Source organism: Pavona decussata, unplaced genomic scaffold, assembly GCF_977016875.1.
Source record: "Pavona decussata unplaced genomic scaffold, jaPavDecu1.1 SCAFFOLD_169, whole genome shotgun sequence".
Taxonomy (NCBI): domain Eukaryota; kingdom Metazoa; phylum Cnidaria; class Anthozoa; order Scleractinia; family Agariciidae; genus Pavona; species Pavona decussata.
In genome coordinates, this window is record NW_028145580.1 from 262,501 (window position 1) to 284,496 (window position 21,996).

The following is a 21,996-nucleotide window of genomic DNA, read 5'->3' on the forward strand; positions in this document are numbered from 1 at the left end:
CTGCGCTAACTCGAACCAATTTTCCTTTCCTTTCAGGTCATTTTCTATACAATTTTACCCTCGATAACTCGAACTCCCGATAACTCGAACCTTTTTCAATTTCCCTTGAAGGTTCGAGTTATCGGGAGTCGACTGTACTTACTTGTTTTTGTGTGTGTGCGTGTGTGGGTATTACACTTGCCTGTTTGTGTTATGGAACGTAAAATTAATATGAGGGTTTGTATGGGAATATATGCAAATTAACGGCTTGCATAGAATTCCAATAAAAAGCTACACTCTGTTTTTTTTTTCTAAGAACCTTTTATATAAGAACGTCGAGGCTGAGATTAACCAAAATTTTGAGAATGATTAAGAACATTCCTCAGGCTGAGAGTCGATTAACGTTTTTTGTATTTTGCTGATCTGTATATAAATCAAGGTAACAAATGTAAATTAACCAAAACACTTAAGGGCATGTTTTGTTTAACATTAACAATGGTGACACACATCTCAGTTTGTCATAATCGCTTTGATAGGTTTCTTGGTCACGTGCTCTTTGATTTACTGAAATACATGTAGTGTATGCCATGTAATCTAAGAACATCTTAAGAACGTTTTCAGCCTCAAATCACAAAAAAATATAAAAACGTTCAGCCTCAGCTCCAAAATTAGACGTTCTTATTAAAAAAAAAAAAACAGAGTGTACTTACTTACCAAATCTGAACATCGTTGGAAATGCCATAAAATGTTACGAAGAGCAACCGACTGACAAATAGGGCACAACAGCTAATAGTAAGTAAATTTATTGAGGGTGGCAAAGGGTTTTTTTTCGACACGTGATGGCCCATAAATAAGCAGCGTGACGGGTAATGGAAACCGTGCGTGATGCGGGACTGACATCACAACGAGATGCGTGATTTTCTTTTTTACGAGCGCGTGACGCGTGATGTACCAATTAGATTTCCAAGATAAGTGAACGTTCTTTGACCTAAAAGTCACGATAGACAAGAAGGGAATAAGACAATATAACGTAGGGTTAACCTTTCAGGGTACATCCAGCATTTTTACCCACAAGTAAGTCGTCTTTACACATGTATCTCTAATAAAATCAATTAACACACAATCAATCTAAGAGGATGTTGCATGCAATACAATTTTCAATAATGCGTCCTCGGAGAGTTTGGAATCTTACATTATTAGCTTAGTGCACTTACTCACGTCATGCGTAATTGCTTCAAAAAGGTTTTCTGTGATGCGTGATTCAATTTAAATTAAACATGATGCACGATTGATACTCCCCCTCCCCCTTCTGCCACGGGCGCCAGTGAAACGCGGGGTCGGGGCCAGGACATGGGTCTGGGTCTCTTTTTTTTTCTTCTTCTTCTTTTTTTTTTTTTATTGTCAACGTCACAGGTCATTTGTGGGTCAAATAAGGATTAAAGCCAATATAAAAAAGTCAGTAAGTCTCTAAAGCTTACTAGCTTAGGAAAGGTCATCGGTGACAACACTCGATGCAAATAAATCCGATGTCAAATAACTTTCATAAAACATTGCTGCTGAAAAATTCATGAATTGGAAACTTTTGGCATTAGGAAAAGGATTCTAAGAAAAAAAAATGGAGGGATGTAACTGTGCCAGAAAGCGTCCAGTCGTGTTTTGAACTTTCCATACATTTTCCTGTATTTTTCCCCCCGAAATATTTTTAGTAGCAGTTCACGGCTGGTTCGCTTTACAGACAAATGTATGGAAAGTTCATAGTAAGTTCATGCACATTCTAGTTCAAGAATTTGTTAGTTCAAGGAAATATATTGTCTCGTACCTTGTATTTCGTTTGCCTCATTTCGTTTCTTAGAAGAATAAAAGGTAGTCAATTCATGGAACCAATGTCCGCCAGAATACGGAACTGCATCGAGTGTTGTCACCGATGACCTATCCGCTAAGGTAGTAAGCTTTAGAGACTTAACTTTTTTTATATTGGCTTTAATCCTTATTTGACCCTCAAATGACCTGTGATGTTGAAAAAAAAAAAAGACACCGACCCCGCGTTTTACTGACACGCCTCAGCCACCCTCTTTATTGAAAACCCATATGCCTTAAATATTTGTTGCTGCTCTTTTTGTTTTTACATTAGATGATGGAATGAGCCTGAAGCTCATGCAGTTATTGTCCTGATGAAACGCAGCTGCATGTTTGCACAAGATTGCTAAGCAGCTGCATGTATGGTGCTTTCCGCGATCTTGGGATATTTGCAATATCTAAATAGAAATATTCGCACATCATGCGAAGCATATTAGCCTTTTGACGCATTTAAGGAACAAAGGTTGAATGAGTCATAAACAATAAGTATTAGCTGGCAGTTCACGAGAATATTGTTCGGGTTGAAACGTAGGCAGCTTGATCCTCAGCGGCAGTCGTGTCGCTAAAACAACGTTCCATAACACAAACAGGCAAGTGTAATACCCACACACGCACACACACAAAAACAAGTAAGTACAGTCGACTCCCGATAACTCGAACCTTCAAGGGAAATTGAAAAAGGTTCGAGTTATCGGGAGTTCGAGTTATCGAGGGTAAAATTGTATAGAAAATGACCTGAAAGGAAAGGAAAATTGGTTCGAGTTAGCGCAGGGTTCGCGTTAGCGAGGGTTCGAGTTATCGGGAGTCGACTGTAAGTAGCTTTTTATTGGAATTCTATGTAAGCCGTTAATTTGCATGTACTCCCATACAAACCCTCATATTAATTTTACGTGCCGGTCAATATAACTTTCTCACTGTTACCTAATATTACAAATATAAAGCTGTAATTGAGCTTGGGGTAGTTGCGAACTTGTATGAACCCTAAACAGAAGAGCAACGATCAACTGATGCTGTAAATAAGTGAATTACTTGCCAGCCCCCCTCCCCCCCCCCCCCCCCTCCCACGCCCCAACCAAAAAACTACAGCACAAGGGCTTATCATATTCCACATTATTCTGGGACAGCAGAAAATAGCTTTGACAGTAATCTTAAATGACCCTCTTTTTTCAATTTAGGAGCTGTTCCATTTTTGTTTCCTCCCCACCCCCACCCCAACCTGTCTGGATGTGTGTGCGCGTTTCTGTAACGCAATCTCGTTGTTTAATCACGGCGGAAGGTCAACGGAACATGAACGATTTCTTGACGAGAATCTCCAGTTCAAAGCAGGATTTAAATGGTTGCTGAAAGAATTTTTGGTTATTAAGGATAACAAAGAAACATTTTACACCTTGCACACGGCAGCTTATGGGGCGGAAGGCAATTTTTTCGGCCGATGGTTGTCCTGACGGACTTTGAAGAATTCAACTCAGTTTAACAGCTGCGGTGTATTACAGTGATTTCGCACAACAAATCATCGAAAATGCGGCTGTATCCGACTGAAACTATAATTTGATATATTTTGAAATATCCAGTTCTCGATATTTCACGAGGTAAGTGGAATTTATCATTATTTTGTTAGTAAATCGTTATTTTCATGTTGTTATGCTAATTACGAAGGCGGTGTTTGTTGACAAAAGTACAGTTAAAACTTCTTCTTCTATAATTTTTCTCTTTTTAACTGGCCAAAAATTTTATTGCATATTCTTACAGACGAGACATTGCTCTTTAACCGGAATGCTGTTTTAGGATGCCAACTAATGTATCTTTAGCGATATTTTCCTCTAAACTCGGCCATATTTTTGGCACTTGAAGAGTAGTTCAATAGGGAAGAAATTAAAAATTTTGTAAAAAAAATCAGATTTCGATCAAATTCCCAAAAAAGCTTCTCAACACAACAACAAACATTTGCTTGTCTCGAATAATGAGATTTTGTTCGGATTTGTAACGCTTTCTTTGTAAAGCAAATTCTTAAAAGTGTGACCTAAAATGGCCGCTGAAAGCCCCCTCAGAGCGGTAAAACCAACATGGTCGCACTACAGCTAAAATACGAATCGAAATGAGCTGAAAGTTATATTTATGTGAATCACTTATATAGACCATTCTTCTGAGAAAGTTTGAGGGATTTCATTTTTTTCTCGTCCAAACGACGATAGTCGATATTTACAGAGGACGGCTCTTAACATGTTCGGAAGAATGTGTTGTTGATCTGACTTTTCAGATCACTGAAAACTGATATTAATAAAAGTTTCGTAGGGGGGAAACAGTCTAAATAAAGAACTTAGTTTTTAAGTCAAGGTGGATGATAGCTTTTTAATGAAAGTTATAAATATACCTCAATCATTTTGATAGGTAAATTGAACAAATTATCGTGCAATTTATTGACAAGCGGTTCACGCAGAAAGTGAAATCTACATAGGAACCTGGTACTATAAATACCGGCTCACATTATTTAAATCAAGTATCCTGCTAAATTGCCATTTAGTTTGTTTTCAGAGTTACATTTTGAAAGCGCTTGTTCTCCGCCGGATAGCCGAACAAGAACCACCACTACTCAGCATCTTTCACTCAGGTAAGCTATTTAAGCTAAGGGAACTGAAAAACTCGATGAAGAACACCAAGTGACAACTGTCTTTTTTGTGATGTTACGAACACTGCAAGGTTCGGTTTGCATTCGTCGGTGGTAACAGAGTGACCTGATTACACACGAGCTAGTTTTCCTAAGTAACAAATTAGAATACGACAAGTTTTGTTTATTCTCCAACGTAGTTCAAAACATGGTTGCTCTATAACAACCTTAACAGTTGTGAAAAAAAAGAATATCGCAAAGGAAAATCTCTTCATCTCGAGAAGATTACTGGAGTAAACAAGCACCAGTTTTGCGTTTCCAAGTTATTATATAACGAGTTTTATATTCTGGTGTTCAGACTTCCAACAAAATTTGTCAGGTTTGTTAGTTTCCTTGAGAAATTTCCTTGTTCAAAACTAGGGCGTGTATTTTCTTAGGACTTTTTAGGAAAGCTTGTCACTCAGGGCCAGGTTGTTCGAAAGCCGATTAACGCTAATCCATGATTAAAAGTTAACCAAGGTTTTAATCTCGCTCATTAAAAGCGGTTTTTGAAAGCTATTTTAAGCTACTGTTAAAGACAAGTCTTAAGTCAAAACTGAGAGGCAAAATCTTTGGAAGAATCTTTGATGATTAGTCATTAAACTCGAATCAAAGTTCACGTTAATCCAGGATTAGTTTAATCGGGCTTTGAACAACTGGGCTCAGGACACCTGCTAACTTGTTGGGGATAATTCATCACAACAAGTTTGTTCATACCACAGATCTTTTACACCGGAACATTGTGAAAGCCATCGAAAAGCTTTTGAAGGAAAAATTGAATTCTAGGCGAAGGCTATCAATTTCTCGCGCTCGGACAATACCGCTAGGTACACCGGGTAATCGATCTTATCATCCAACTTCGGTTCTTTTGTAAAAAAAAAAAAAAAAAAAAAAAAAAAAAGGTGCATCAATTACAAGACCTAAATCGAAACATCAGTGAACCCGTTTTTTTCTTGACTGCTTAAAAAATACAATATATATAAATACTGAATTTAACATGCATTTTTCGTTGCAGAGGGAACATTTTTTTCGGAATTATTTCCAGCACCGAGGAATCGGGTGAAGGAACAATTTCTGTTCTGTAAGTGGCCTGAAAGAAATATCTTGTTCCGCTGTGTCCGACTTGAATGATTCAGATGGTTGTAACTTTTCATTTTAATTCTTCCAATGGGCCTCAAATATCTAAGAAAGAATCAGTTCTAAAAAAAAGTTGTGCCCTGGAGTTTTAAATAGATAGAGAAAAGTAATGTTTAAAGGGGGAATTTAATAGTCAACTTTTTTGTGGCATTGGATACTCTTGCCGCAACTGACTAACAAAAAAATATGGTTGACGTGATTTTAGCAGTATTTAACTGATTTATAAACACGAGAAATTTGCAAGAAAACTGTTTTCTTCTGATTAATTACATTATGCCCCAGGGCGAGTTTGTTGTCACTGGAACAAACCCTCACGTTTCCGTTTTTGAAGGTTTCATTATTCAGTAGGTAGCAAATTTTTGAAAAAAAAAAATTTTCCGGCAAACAGATGAACTTGTTGCTAGCTATAGTTACTTAGATTATTGTTATAAGTTGCTTAGTCGGTAGCTCAGGAAGTTTAAACATGTTTGGAACGTACAATTCTCTTAGCAGTGACAATTGGTAAAGTTATAGCAACCATGAACGAATCATGTGTTGTGTTAATATTATATTGATTTGCCCACGGAGCTGGCGGGATGTTGTCCGAAGAATAAATTTTCCCAAATCTGTGTTCGTTTGTCTCGCCTCGCGACTTGGTCTCTTGTAATGCTCTCTTTCGGCGCCATAAACAATCGGCTTATGGGAATTCTAGGCGAAGGCTAGGGAGTTGTCGCGGATTAGGTAGCAAAAAAAATAATAACAAGCGCTCGGACAGTACCGCCAGGTACACGGGGTAATTTCATCATCACAGGGTAATCGACTTTATCATCCAACTTATTTTTTATATTTCCTTCGTAGACATGACAACAATCAGTTCTCTAGTAACAGAAAATGCATCAATGACAAGACCAGAAATCGAAGTATAAAGCTTTTTCCTTGTCAACTTAAAAAAATGTATAAATACTGCATTTAACCTGTATTTTTCTTTGCAGAGGGAATATTTTTTTAGAATTATTCCCAGTACTGACGAGCCGATTATTTTGCTTCCTGCTAAGGTATGTACTGAAAAATTCTTGTTCTGAACCCTTTTTTTTTTTTGTTTTTTTGTTTTTTGGTTTTTGTTTTTTGTTCTTTTGGTTTCTTTTTTGGCATAGAAACAAAAGGTTATTTAGTTTTTATTTAAAGTAGTTTGTCACAATGAACTCTTAATAGTGACTCGCACACTCGGATCGTGTAGCAGCTCCTGAAAAAAGTAATCATTACCTACTAAAGGTGAAATTCATGTTGCAAATGGACAAAAGGGCAGCTTCTTACAGAAATCCGTAAACGGGAACGAACACAAAATGACATATTTTCTTGCCAAAGGTGAAAGTGTACTGTAACATCGGGCGCGATCAGTGATCGGTAGCCAAGGACTGTTTATCGATGGTGAAGCAAGCATAATTTTCGCCACTGAGAAACGCGTGCACAAAATGGAAAGGCAAAATGTTTTGAAGTTTTCTTTTGCGCTTGCGTTCAAATTAAAGAGTTAAGATGGAATCTTGTGTGCTTGTGTTTCCGTGGAAACCGGGCTGAAGCACAGTGCTGACATCACTAGTCAAGACTTCCATCTTCCATCTTTTGCTTTTATTTTTTTATTTTCGAAATTTATGATGTGACATTTAAGTGCAATAACCAGGTTCTACAGCAGAAAAACACGTGGCCAAGGATAGTGGTTGCTATCTGGCTTAAAAACATTGATTTGGCTTCTACTGGTAAATTTATAACACTTTTGCTAAACAGATCAGGAATAACAAAGAAACAATCCATCCTGATACAACTCCTTTTTTTTTTTTTTTAGAGAGGCGGTTAATTCTTCCAATCAGCAAAACGGAACACAAAATGTACTCTTCATCTGAGTGCATTGCCTGGCTTACAGTACTCACAATCGAGTCTGTTGCTATAGTAACACTTAATATCCTCACAATTATTGTTTTTATCAAAAATCGCAGTCTTCGTAAGCGCAGCATGTACCTGGTGATCAACCTGGCAGTTGCAGATATGTTTATTGGAGGATGTTCAGAAATCAGATATTTTGTGACGTTAGGAGAATTATGCTCCTTCTGGGATACCCGAAGACTTCCTCGTTTTGTTTCCGTTTACATATTGTACTTGTTTCCTACAGCTTCTCTGACAAACCTCGCTGCGATCTCGTTAGAACGAGCTCACGCGACTTTTCGTCCTTTCAGACATCGTATTATGAAAAAGTGGGTGTTTCGATTTATCATTACAATCATTTGGGTTACATCTGGACTGTTAACAATTGCTACTTATTTAATTCGATTCCCGGTAAGCTACCTGATTTGGATTTATTTCAATGGTTTTTGTTTATTTGTCATTTGTATTTCTTATGCGTCCATTGCTGCTAAGATTTCTTGTGGAGGTCATCCTCAGCACCATGGAGCAACCAGCCGAGAAAGAAAACTAACCAAGACATTGCTCATTGTGACTGCGGCATCTTTGCTGTTGTGGCTTCCATTTACGATATATAATCTACTGATGTTCTATTTACCTTCCTCTCTTCCTCCTAACCCGGTGTCTTTTCATCTTTCTTTCGCTTTCATCGTTTTGTTTTTTGCAAACTCCCTTGTCAATCCTATTTTATATGCAGTCACAATGCCAGACTTTAAAAGTGCTCTCGTTTCACTTTTTCGACGTCAGCAAAGACAAGTTGAGATTATCCCCCTTGGTCCCTTGTGATTACTAAGGGTATATGTTGCCATACAAGTTTATTATTATCGGCTAAACTGGAAGTCTTTTAAGAAACAGAAGAAAACTGAAGAGGGCACCAGAAAAGGAACTTGCCAAGTAAATTTCAAAAAATAAATAGATCTATTGCATCTCGCAGTGTGGTTCGTCATCAAGTCATATTCGTATTTTAAACGGACCATCAGAACTAGATGAAAACTTGACAAATATAAATTTGCATTTTTTGAGCAATTATCCTTTTTACGTTTTGCAATGATGTATGTTAGTACATTTCAGTTTTGTTTTGTTTATGCCAGCGGTCGGGACAGATCCCTCTCTCATTTGATGTTGCAATATAGTTACACACACATAAAAAAAGATGAGTTGAAAAAAATATTTCATGTAGAATGTCAGTGCGAAGGTCTTTGTGAGCTCTTTGATAGACGAGGGAAGAGTGGATACTGAAATCTAGAGCACGTTCCTCTGATAGGCGCATGCAAGGCCAGATTCACGAAGCCCTCCTAAGTTAAGATGTCTCTTCAGTATTGTTCCTTAATAAAAGCCTATTGTAGGAATATCGATAGTCTATTGTTTAGGTGATTCCATGATTGCATTGCTCCATTGCTCATTCTTACCGTGCATAATTTCTTGCGTCATTAGCGCGCGTCTTTACTCCAAAACAAGTATGGTGACCTATTTCCTTTTTCTGTTTCGTTAGTTTACCTTAGTTATTTAGATCTCATCCCCTTTATGTGTAACACCTTTGATACTAAAAACTCACACGCAAGAAACGTTCTGGATGGATATTGCTTCATATTTTGCTTCCCTGTCAAGAAATTCACCTTAAGTTGCCGATTATGCTTCATACATTCTATGTATAACGTTTTTCTAAATTGTGCTTTATTTATGCGACTTCTGTTGCCACCAGACATGGGAATAACTGATCAAATAAACTCATTTTTGAAAGCGAATATTGCAAGCGATTATGTGGTTAATTGAGTGGATCGTAGCTCATTCACGGACACGGTGATCTATCTTTTTTATTTCATTTCTCAAAATAGTACATAGTAGTGAACAATCACAGAAAGATTGAGAAAAGTTTCACGACAACTTTTATTTCGCCGGAATCACCTTAAAGAACAATACTTAGGATACATCTTAATTTAGCAGGATTTCATTAATGTAGCTCCTAGAGTTATAACAAGTATTGTTCTTATTATTACATTATGGTCGTACGTCTATGGCGTCGTATCTACGTTATGTAGCTGTCAAAAGATTTCAATAGCTAATAAGGTGCTTACTAGTTCACCTGGTCGTTTAGGTCAGTAACTTGTCATTTAATTTTGTATTAAAGCTACAGGTATAGTGAACTAAGTAGAGCGGTAAGATTTGAGCCTCTTAAAACCAAACCAAAGTTATTACGCTGGCCAATCACAACAGACGCAAACAGCACAATGAACCGATCAAAACCTGAAGTAAATACATGTAACCGACGCCGAGCGCAGGAAAACGTGGTTTGAGCAAACCGCGATTGGTGTGGCGCCAACTTTGGCAACAAATTACAAAGAGCAGTCAAGTAAAACAAAGCATTAGCGAAATTACTTTCGACACTCATTTGAAAACCGCTCTTTAAGTCATCTTGAAGTTTTATCAGAGTAGCTTTTACCTCAACTAGATGCTTAATAATGCATTTAAGTAACTTACCAGTATAGCAATTAAGAGTTCTTTAGTACACTCATTGTACATGTATTTACATATATTAAGTTAGGGGTTTTGAATTGATTGTAGAAATGAATTTTGCATTTGTGTTGGTTTTTGCTTTTCTTTTCCTTGTGATTGGTTAGTAAGTGTTGCGCCATATAGTATTTCAGCCAAAAAGAAGCAAAAACTAAAATCAACCGTGACTTGACGACACTGTTCTTCCCGCGCTTGGCACTGCTTGGCACATGTACTTGTTGGGAATGCTGATTGGTCTCCGTATACATCTGTTGTGATTGGTTGACGAAGTTACTTAGCGTTTGGTTGAACGACAATCAATTGAAAACTGATCTAAGATCATTTTTCTTTAGCTGAACTGGAGACTCATGTTACGTAGACATCGAAACGTTGCTTGCTCATTTTGTCACAATTGGTTATTTATATTGTCAATAGTATTAAACATTTTTTCCAGGATTTTAACTGTTAGACGTTAAATTTCATTACATATTGGATGAAATTCAAGAGAGGATGATATTATAATCGTTATCTGATTTCTAGTGAATAAAACTGTAGTCACAATATAGTTATTTGACGGTATTATGGTAATTAACACCGGTGTACTTTTTCAGATTCGATACATAATCAAGGCCATTATTTGCTTAGTTAAGATTGGACTAAAGTTTCGACAGTTATTTGATCAGTTTTGATAGATGTTTCTTTGATTTGTGTCTATTTAAAAAGGCTAGTCTATGTACAAAGGAGCTTCAAGAAATAAAAACTTAAACTAATTGCTGGTTAACCTTATGGTGCTTATTTTGGCACAGGACCACGCAGCTCTATCTTAACCTTTGGCGAGGCTTCACTATTTCACCAAACGATTTTTTTCGAGCTTGACCTGGCTAATAATTAGCCATATTTTTATTTGAATGCAAATGGGGCCTTTCTCTGATTTGTTGAAAAAATCAGGTTCATTACTTCATAAATGTCGAAGTCTAAGAAATTGAGAATACGGGATGGGGTTTTTCACGTGGGAGGGTTGAGAAGACAGTCACAGTAAATTCGATCAAGTTATTTCTTTGCTGAATGAAGTCTTTGACAAAGATCTCAGTCAGGCCAACAAAACCGTTGTTAAGGAAATTAATCACGATCTTATTACCAAACATCTCAAAACCTAATTTTCACTACTCTAACAACTTCATGCATTTACTTCAAATCTAAAAATTACAAACCTAACAACCCTGACCGACGAGCTGTTTCTGCTATCAGTTGCCCCATCGAGGTCATTCTACTGAGATACTTGGAAATACTGCGATGCGCCCGCGATTCTCCCTTCCACACCGAGTACTCCAAGCACTCAAAAACCTCTACTTTAGCTAGCCTCTTTTTACGAACCGTGTTTATTTTTGCTTTTATTTTCGCATTTTCTCTTATTTTACATTTTAAAACCTTAATACAATTTCACTGATTCAATCAAGTTATTTCGTATATTTACGAAAACAATAACCAACAATTTAACAATTAGACGGCGAGCTCGAGGTTTCTATCGGCTGATAGTTGGCGAGGGGCGAAGCCCCGAGTCAACTATCAAAGGCGATAGAAACCGAGAATTGTCTAATTGTTTTAGCATACCTCAGTGATAAAAATGATTTTTATTTCATAAATTTTGATACATTTGTGCAATGATGCATATCCCGCGCGCTCTGACAAACTGGCGCATTTGCAAAGTTCATTCATCAAAGTTTATTCATCAATTAAAACAAAGCTACACACTGATCTCGCCATACATTGCGCAGTCTCAGAAACTTGCAAACCGTGGAAGAAAAAATGATGTTAAGCTCAAACTAAGCTTAATTTCAAAGTCCTTTTCATTTTCAAATTTTGGAAAAGAGTTGACAAACATTTTGCCGTCTGCTTCGTCGGTGTTGTCGTTTAGCAGCCTTGGTGGTTTTTTGTCGACAAAACCGCCCCTGGAAACTCTTCGCAGCTCAAAATATCGTCTACCCTGGGGTGTTTGGCGGAGGATTAACATCTTTGGAGTGAGACTGCGTTGGTTTTCTCTTCCTCTCCTCCCGAAATACAGGTATGTGTAAAACCACGCGGTTTGCTGTAATTGTTTAGGATCTTTTGTATCTGCATTTCCCAGTTGACTACTTTCAAAAAGCTTTTGCAATTGCTCGCTTGTGATGGGAGTTTTATGAACAACTGGACGAACTTTTCCCTCTTTCATCAGATTTTTACAGACTGCATTTAGCGTATCATTTGCCTTCTTAAATTCATAATCACCGACGATAGACTCCTGCTTGTTAATAGGTGCTTGCTTCAAACATAGTAAGTACTGAAAACTGTGCTTCAAATATCTATCAATGGCCGCTCGGATGGCTTTAAGTGAAGAAACTTTAAACGGTTCACCATTTGTTGTCTCACTGACACATAAAACCTCTGCAAACACCTGTTTAATTCGGCTTTGGTTTGTTGTTCAATGGGTGTTGTAATTTCTTTTTGGGTTGAAAACCAGTCTAAAACAAAACAAGAACCGCAATTGTTACTTTTCTTTGACCACTTTGTTTTGTTTACTTACGAACTTAAATTTGTTGTTGGTTTTAAATAAAACATTTTATTTCGGAAATTGTTCTGCACTTACCTTTAAAAATCTTTATTCCATACTTTGTAACTTTTTTTTTTCTGGAATCACACTTTGCAAAACTTTTTGTACGTCTTCTTCACAAACTTCACGAAAAAGCGAAGGGGAAGCCATTTGCAAGAGCTCCAGGTGCCGTCTATCGATCGATAGACGGCACCTGTGTAACCAATCAGATTGCGCGTTACGCGATAGTCGGTCACTGAGGTATGCTAAAGATTATTAGGCCCGGTTTAGACGCCGTGCTAGTAATCGGAAGGTCATAGGCTCGACTCCTATTGGGAGAACCTTTCTCCGAGTAAGCCTGTGTCACTGACTGAATAATACATCACTCTCATAGTGATTTTTATATTCGTTACTTGACTAAAGGGTCATAAAGCTATATATGTTTTTGTTCGGCCGTGAAGTTTCATCAGATCAGCTGCGAGTTAACGTTTCATCGTGCCGAGAATATGCAGTTTTTCACACGTCCAATAAAGAGTGTAACTATGGCTACGTATGTTTGTAGACCGCATGTAATTAAGGAAAAGGGAAAAAGGGCATCATGTCCACATTTGGAAGTTTTGGTGGAAATATCAGGGTCTCGACAAAAGATGTCTCCGGCTCGCACAAATAATTAGTTTCGGGCTCGCAGGCTTGCGAATCAACCACTCGCTTCATTCATGAGACCTTCAAAAACTATTTTGAAGTCGTTTTGTGTGAGCCATTTGTTCACAAAGGCCAAATCTTGTCCATGAAAAACTCCCAAACTCCATTTTGGGGACCAAACTACCAAAAACCCACGCACGAATCTCTCTAGAACTAAAGGAAAATCCGGCTAAAATTTCCCACTCCCCATACCTGGGGGGTAGGGATGTGGAAGGTTCGAATTGATCGGCCTATTGAGGCTGTGATTGATGTCGTGCGATCTGGTTCATTGTCTACAAACTGACTGTAGCTTCCTGTTGCTGAGATGATTGCCGTTTTTCAAATTTTTATATGAACAGCCGTCTCCAGATGCATATGAACTCTTCATAACAGCCTTTTTTGTGACCAGAAAAAAAGTTATTTTTATCGCAAAAATACAGAAGAAGCTGATATTTCAAAGAAGGGAACCAATATACAAACTGCCAGAAAAACAAACAGCAATTATCCTCGTCAAGCTACGACTCACTTTTAAACAACAAATAAAAGAACAATTTTTGAGATAAATTCAGTACAGTTGTGATGGACATGTATGAGTTAGAACCCTCAAACATGACTATCGAGGCCTGAACTTATGGCAAATTTAAAGAAAAGGCTTTGAACTCAAGCTAAATCTTAAATAGCGACCATGGAACAGCTACAACGGAAGTTTTATTGCTTCAACCATCGATAGTCTGTTTTCCCTTCAGATGACAGGATAATATTAGCGGGTGTCCATTATATGGGGAAAACGTGATAATATGAAAAAAAAAATAATAATAAAGGGAAAAAGCGATAAAATAAAAACTATCCAATGAAGAAACTATAGGAGAATCTTTGCTGACGTCATTGTTTACATTTTGCCTCATTTTCATATATCAAAGACCAAATGGACACTCTAAACTAAAAGAAAATGTCACTCTTGGCAGTAAGTGGAAATACTGGTGTGACATATTGAACATTTTCAGAGAAATTTGCTTTCATAACACGGGCTTGGTGGCAAGAGTTGCCATACATTATTTGCAAAGTTTTCATACTTGTTCGCTTATCAAGTAACTGTTTAAGCTACCACGCACCAATTTTCAGAAAATAATAAGTTTGCCAAGCTCTTTCAATTTATGAACACTATTTATCTGTCAGTAGCTAGTTTTGTCCTTAATTATGCTAATGTGTGTTAATGAGGCAAAACATATAAAAACAGGTCTGCTATATCAGAGTGGTTCAGTCGTACTAGAGGATATCACGTCCAAGGTATGAGATTGTCTTGTCAGTGCATGGCGATACAATGCCGCTTTTTTAAAAAACCGAATGGAGGATACGGTTGGTGATGCAACTCAAGTATCTTTTACATGTTAGTAAGAATCTGTTGTTGATCTGACTTTTCAGATCACTGAAAACTGATATTAAAGTTTCGTAGGAGAGCTTCAGTCTAATTAAAGACCTTAGCTTTTATGTCAACGTGAGTGATAGTTATTTTATGAAGGCAATATTTGAGATAAATTCAGTACCGTTGTGATGGACATGTATGAGTAAGAACCCTCAAACATGACTATCCACACCTGAACTTAAAACAAATTTAAAGAAAAGGCTTTGAACTCAAGCTAAATCTGAAATAGCGACCATGGAACACCTGCAACGGAAGTTTTATAGCTTCGACCATCGATGGTCTTTTTTCCTTTCAGATGACAGGATAATATTAGCGGGTGTCCATTATATGGGGAAAACGTGATAATATGAAAAAATAATAACAAAGGGAAAAAGCAATAAAATAAAAACTATCCAATGAAGAAACTATAGGAGAATCTTTGCTGACGTCATTGTTTACATTTTGCCTCATTTTCATATATCAAAGACCAAATGGACACTCTAAACTAAAAGAAAATGTCACTCTTGGCAGTAAGTGGAAATACTGGTGTGACATATTGAATATTTTCAGAGAAATTTGCTTTCATAACACGGGCTTGGTGGCAAGAGTTGCCATACATTATTTGCAAAGCTTTCATACTTATAACGTTCGCTTATCAAAATACTGTTTAAGCTACCACGCACCAATTTTCAGAAAATAATAAGTTTGCCAAGCTCTTTCAATTCATGAACACTATTTATCTGTCAGTAGCTAGTTTTGTCCTTAATTATGCTAATGTGTGCTAATGGCAAAACATATAAAAATAGGTCTGCTATGTCAGAGTGGTTATCGTAGTAGAGGATATCACGTCCAAGGTATGAGATTGTCTTGTGGCGATACAATGCCGTGTCTTGTGGCAATGTGTCAACGGCCGTGTCTTGCCGTGTCAATGTGTCTTGTGGCATGGCGATACAATGCCGCTTTTTTAAAAAAAACAGAATGGAGGATACAGTTGGTGATGCACCTTAAAAATCTTTAACATGTTAGTAAAAATCTGTTGTTGATCTGACTTTTCAGATCACTGAAAACTGATATTAAAGTTTCGTAGGAGAGCTTCAGTCTAATTAAAGACCTTAGCTTTTATGTCAATGTGAGTGATAGTTCTTTTATGAAGGCAATAAAGATCAATAAGTATACCGCGCAAGAGACGAACTTAATTCTACTTCACTGCTAAATTGTACAAATTATCGTGCAAGTTATAATGCCAAGTTGGAATTATATTGAACCTGTGTAGGACGGTACATCCTTTGGTTATTACATGTCTCCAGCCGAGAGACATGTACTAACCTAATTAGGCTGTACTATATCAGAGTGCAGAAGATGGCGTGTAGATGCTGGACGTTTTAAAATGTTTATTTCGCTCAAGGTACGCTGTCCTCGGGTACCTTTTATGTGCCCACGATTCCCTAATGGCCACCTCACAGAATTTCGAGTCTTAAGACTGATGTCGTGCGATCAATTCTTTGCCTACTAACCGAATTAGTGCGTCGTTTGCGCATATTTCAAATTTTGATTTTAAAACCGGTTCCAGATAGATATGGAATATTCAAAGCAGCAGTTTTGTTGCGAAAAAAATAAAGTCATTTTAATCACCAAAAAGCTAAGGAAGCTAATATCTCAACGAAGACCCAAAGTGGAAACCTTCAGTACAAATTGCCGCAAAAACGAACAACAATTTCTCACGACTAAACTTTCAATAACAAGTGAAAGGAATAAGATTTTAGATAAAAAATACTGATATGGTTGTGATGGACATGCACTTTCTAAATAAAGGAAAGGTTGGCTTTGGAACAGCTGCAACGGAAGTTTTATTTTGTAGGAAACTTTGACCACCGATTGTCTATATTCTTTTCACGACAGCATAATATGAGGGGGTATTAATTATGTGGGGAAAACATGATAACATGAAAAAATAATGAGAAAGGGAAATAGCAATACAATAAAAACTATGCAATAAAGAAACTACACGAGAATCCTCGTGACATCTTTGCTTTCGTTTTCATACTTATAACATTATACATTATACCAAAATACTAGCTGCTTAATCTACCACGCACAAATTTTCCGAAAATGCCAAGTTTGCCAAGCTCTTTCAATTTACGAATATCATTTATCTGTCAGTAGCTGTCTTTATCCGTTATGCTAATAACGTATGCTATTGAGGCAAAACATTTAAACAAGGATCCGGGTAAGGAGGAAGAGAGGAAGGTAAATAGAACGACAGGACAGTAAATATCGTATATGGAAGCCACAGCAGCAAAGATACCACAGTCACAATGAGCAATGTCTTGGTTAGTTTTCTCTCTAGGCTGGTTGCACCATGGTGCTGAGGATGAGCCCCACAAGAAATCTTGACAACAATTGACACATAAGCACAAACAACAAATAAACAAAAATCATTGAATAAACTCCAAATATAGTTAGAGGTCACCGAGTTGCGAGGAAAATAAATAGCAGTTGGTAAGAGTCCAGATGTAACCCAAATGATTGTAATAATAAATCCAAACACCCACTTTTTAATAATACGATGCCTGAAAGGACAAAACGTCGCGTGCGCTCGTTCTAGCGAGATCGCAGCGAGATTTGTCACAGAAGCTACCGGAAACATATACGCCCCGTAAATATAAACAAGAGAAGGTAGTCTTTGGGTATTCCAGAAGGAGCATGATTCTCCAAACAATACAAAATATGATATTTCAGAACATCCTCCAACAAACATATCTGCAACTGCCAGGTTGATCACCAGGTACATGCTACGCTGACGAAGACTGCGGTTTTTGATAAAAACAATAATTGACAGATATGTGATGGTATAATTCCAGCCTGGTGAATGAATGAGAATGATGATTATTCTAGAAAGTGACGCAGGCATACTCGGAAAAAAGAAATCCGAGTGCTCCTATCAGGAGTCGAACCTAAGACCTTCCGATTACCAGTTCGGATGCTCTACCACTGAGCTACAGGAGACTCGTGGGAGCTAAGGCCATTAAACTAGGTTCATGGGACAAACATCCTGCATACTGCTAGGATTTGAATGTCGAACGTGTGGTATATGACAGATATGTGATGGTATATTTCCAGCCTGGTGAATGAATGAGAATGATGATTATTCTAGAAAGTGACGCAGGCATACTCGGAAAAAAGAAATCCGAGTGCTCCTATCAGGAGTCGAACCTAAGACCTTCCGATTACTAGTTCGGATGCTCTACCACTGAGCTACAGGAGACTCGTGGGAGCTAAGGCCATTAAACTAGGTTCATGGGACAAACATTTTTTCCGAGTATGCCTGCGTCACTTTCTAGAATAATCATCATTCTCATTCATTCACCAGGCTGGAAATATACCATCACATATCTGTCATATACCACACGTTCGACATTCAAATCCTAGCAGTATGCAGGATGTTTGTCCCATGAACCTAGTTTAATGGCCTTAGCTCCCACGAGTCTCCTGTAGCTCAGTGGTAGAGCATCCGAACTAGTAATCGGAAGGTCTTAGGTTCGACTCCTGATAGGAGCACTCGGATTTCTTTTTTCCGAGTATGCCTGCGTCACTTTCTAGAATAATCATCATTCTCAAAACAATAATTGTAAGGATATTAAGAGTTACTATAGCAACAGACTCGGTCATGACTACTGTAAGCCAGGCAATGCACTCAGATGAAGAATACCGCTGGAAACTTGTTTCATTTTGTGTTCCGTTTTGTTGATTGGAAGAATTAGCCATATCTCTGAAGAAAAAAAAAAAAAAAAAAAAAAGGAATTGTAACAGGGTGAATTCCGGGATAAGCACACAAGATTCCATCTTAACTATTTTAAAGGCAAAAGCAAAGAAAAGTTCAAAACATTTTGCCTTTTCATTTTGTACACGCGTTTCTCAGTGGCGACAGTTATGCTTGCTTCACCATCGAAAAACAGTCCTGAGCAGGAAGCAAAATAACCGACTCGTCAGTGCTAGAAATAGTTCTAAAAAAATATTCCCTCTGCAACGAAAAATGCATGCTAATTTTATATTTATACATTTTTTAAGTTGACAAGGAAAAAGCTTTATACTTTGATTTCTGGTCTTGTCATTGATGCATGTTTTGTTACTAGAGAACTGATTGTTATCATGTCTACAAAGAAGATATAAAAAATAAGTTGGATGATAAAGTCGATTACCCTGTGATGATGAAATTACCCCGTGTACCTGGCGGTATTGTCCGAGCGATTGTTATAATTTTTTTGCGCCCTAATCCGCGACAACTCCCTAGGCTTCGCCTAGAATTCCCATAAGCCGACTGTTTATGGCGCCGAAAGAGAGCATTACAAGAGATGGAGTCGCGAGGCGGGACAAACGAAAACAGATTTTGGGAAAATTTATCCTTCTGACAACATCCCGCCAGCACCGTGGGCAAATCAATATAATATTAATGCAACACATGATTCGTTCATGGTTGCTATAACTGTACCAATTGTCACTGCTAAGAGAATTGTACGTTCAAAACATGTTTAAACTTCTTGAGCTACCGACTAAGGCTACTTATAAGAATAATCTAAGTAACTATAGCTAGCAACGAGTTCATCTGTTTGAAAATTTTTGTCCAAAAAATTTGCTACCTTCTTAATAATGAAACCTTCAAAAACGGAAACGTGAGGGTTTGTTCCAGTGACAACAAACTCGCCCTGAGGCCTAATATAACCGATCCGAAGAAAACAGTTTTCTTGCAAATTTCTCATGTTTATAAATCAGATGAATACTGCTAAAATCACGTCAACCATCTTTTTTTTGTTAGTCAGTTGCGGCAAGAGTATCAAATGCCACAAAAAAGTTGACTCAACACAAAACGAGGTTGTTATTAAAAATTCCTTTTTTTGAAAAATTACGTTTTTCTATATATTTAAAACTCCAGGGCACAACTGTTTCGGAACTGATTCTTTCTTAGATATTTTGAGGCCCATTGAAAGAATTAAAATGAAAAGTTAAAACCATCTGAATCATTCAAGTTGGACAAAGCGGAACAAGATATTTCTTTCAGGCTACTTACAGAACAGGAATTGTTCCTTCACCCGATTCCTCACTGCCGGAAATAATTCTGAAAGATGTTCCCTCTGCAACGAAAAATGCATGTTAAATTCAGTACTTATTTATTGTATTTTTTAAGCTGTCAAGAAAAAAAAGGTTCACTGATGTTTCGATTAAGGTCTTGTAATTGATGCATTTTTTGTTACTTAAGAACTGATTGTTTTCATATCTACTAAGGATATAACATGAACGAAAATAAGTTGGATGATAAAATCGATTACCCTGTGTAACTAGCGGTATTGTCCGAGCGCGAGAAATACATAGCCTTTGCCAAGAATTCAATTTTTCCTTCACAAGTTTTTCGATGCCTTTTACATGTTTCAGTGTAAACGATTTGAAGTATGAATAAACTTGCAGTGATGAATAATCTTCAACAAGTTAGCTGGTGTCCTGAGTGACAAGTTTTCCTAAAAAGTCCTATGAAAATACAACGCCCTAGTTTTGAACAGGGAGATTTCCTCAAGGAAACAAACAAACTTGACAAATTTTGCTGCCCGTGTGTACACCATAATATAAAACTCGTTATATAATAACTTGGAAACGCAAAACTGGTGCCTGTTTACTCCAGAAATATTCTCAAGATGCAGAGATTTTCCTATTTCTTTTTTCCACAACAGTTAAGTCTTTTCTAGAGCAACCATATTTTGAACTACAATAGAGAATAAACAAAAATTGTCTTATTCTAATCTGTTACTTAGGAAAACTAGCTCGTGTGTTATCAGGTCACTCTGCTACCACCGACGAATGCAAACCGAGCCTTCCAGTGTTCGTAACATCACAAAAAAGACAGCTGAATTGGTGTTCTTTATCGAGTTTTTCAGTTCTCTTAGCTTAAATAGCTTACCTGAGTGAAAGATATTGAGCAGTGGTGGTTCTTGTTCGGCTATCCGGAGGAGAACAAGCACTTTCAAAATGTAACTCTGAAAACAAACCAAGTAAAGGGCGCTTTAGCGGGATACGTGCTTTGAATAATGTGAGCCGGTATTTATAGAACCAGGTTCCTATGTAGATTTCACTTTCTGCGTGAAGCACTTGTCAATAACTTGCACGATAATTTGTTCAATTTACCTGTAAAAAAGATTGAGGTATATTTAATTTATAACTTTTATTAAAAATCTATAATCCATCTTGACTTAAAAACTAAGTTCTTTAATTAGGCTTTTTCCCTCCTACGGAACGTTTATTAATATATGTTTCCAGTGATCTGAAAAGTCAGATCAACAACAGATTGTCCCTAACCTGTTAACGATTCTTGAGGTGCACCACAAACCGTATCCTCTATTCTGTTTGTAAAACAAATACATTGTTTCGCCATGCTCTGATAAAACAACCCGGTTCTTATCTTATGTCACGTGATATCCTCTCGTACGATAACCACTCTGAAGACACCGTTCATGTTATATCCTTAGTAGATATGAAAACAATTAGTTCTCTAGTAACAAAAAAAGCATCAATTATGAGACCAGAAATCAAAGTATCAAGCTTTTCTTTGTCATGTTAAAAAATATATAAATACTGAATTTAGCATACATTTTCCGCTGCAGAAAGAAATGTTTTTCAGAATCATTTCCAGCACTGCGAGTTGGTTTTTTTGCTTCCTGGTAAGGTGTGTAATGAAAAATTCTTATTCTGAAAGGGCTTTCTTTATGTTATTTAGTTTTTATTTAAAGTAGTTCGCCACAAGTCTTGAATAGAATTTCGCACACTCAGATCATGCAGCAGCTCCTGAAAAAATAGTCATTTCCTAGTAACTGTGACATTAATGTTGCAAATGGACAAAAAGGCAGCTTATTATAAACGGAAACGACATTTGAAACTTTTTCGTGCAAGAAAAGAAAGCGTATTGATGCGTGATTAATACAACATCGTGCGCAATCAGTGATCGGTAGCTAACCACTGTTTTTTGAAGGTGAACGAAGCATAACTTTCGCCTCTGAGAAACGCGTGCACAAATTGGACAGGCAAAATGTTTTGAACTTTTCTTTGCGCTTGCGTTCAAAAAGAGTTACTATGGAATCTTGCGTCCTTGAATGCGTTAGTGGGACCACTGGCTAATCACACCACTAGTGAAGACTTCCATCTGTTTCCTTTGCTTCCTTTTCTTTGAAATTTATGATGAATAATTTCAGTCAATAACCAGGGTCTACAGCTTGAAGACGAGTGGCCATGGATAGTGAATGCTACCTGGTTCAGTAGCATTGCTTC

The 21,996-nt window shown here is 37.3% G+C and overlaps 1 protein-coding gene across 1 annotated transcript in view; it reads left to right on the forward strand.

The window, feature by feature from the left end:
* The window catches only part of LOC146464055 (uncharacterized), a 14,815-nt gene extending 7,081 nt beyond the window's left edge, over positions 1–7,734 (forward strand). The window contains exons 3-6 of the mRNA XM_085083753.1: positions 4,369–4,444; positions 5,496–5,561; positions 6,589–6,651; positions 7,437–7,734. Of these exons, the coding sequence (XP_084939879.1) occupies positions 4,369–4,444; positions 5,496–5,561; positions 6,589–6,651; positions 7,437–7,494 (263 nt within the window). The 3' untranslated portion in view covers positions 7,495–7,734. The remainder of the gene's footprint in view (positions 1–4,368; positions 4,445–5,495; positions 5,562–6,588; positions 6,652–7,436) is intronic.
* The last annotated feature ends 14,262 nt before the right edge of the window (positions 7,735–21,996 follow it).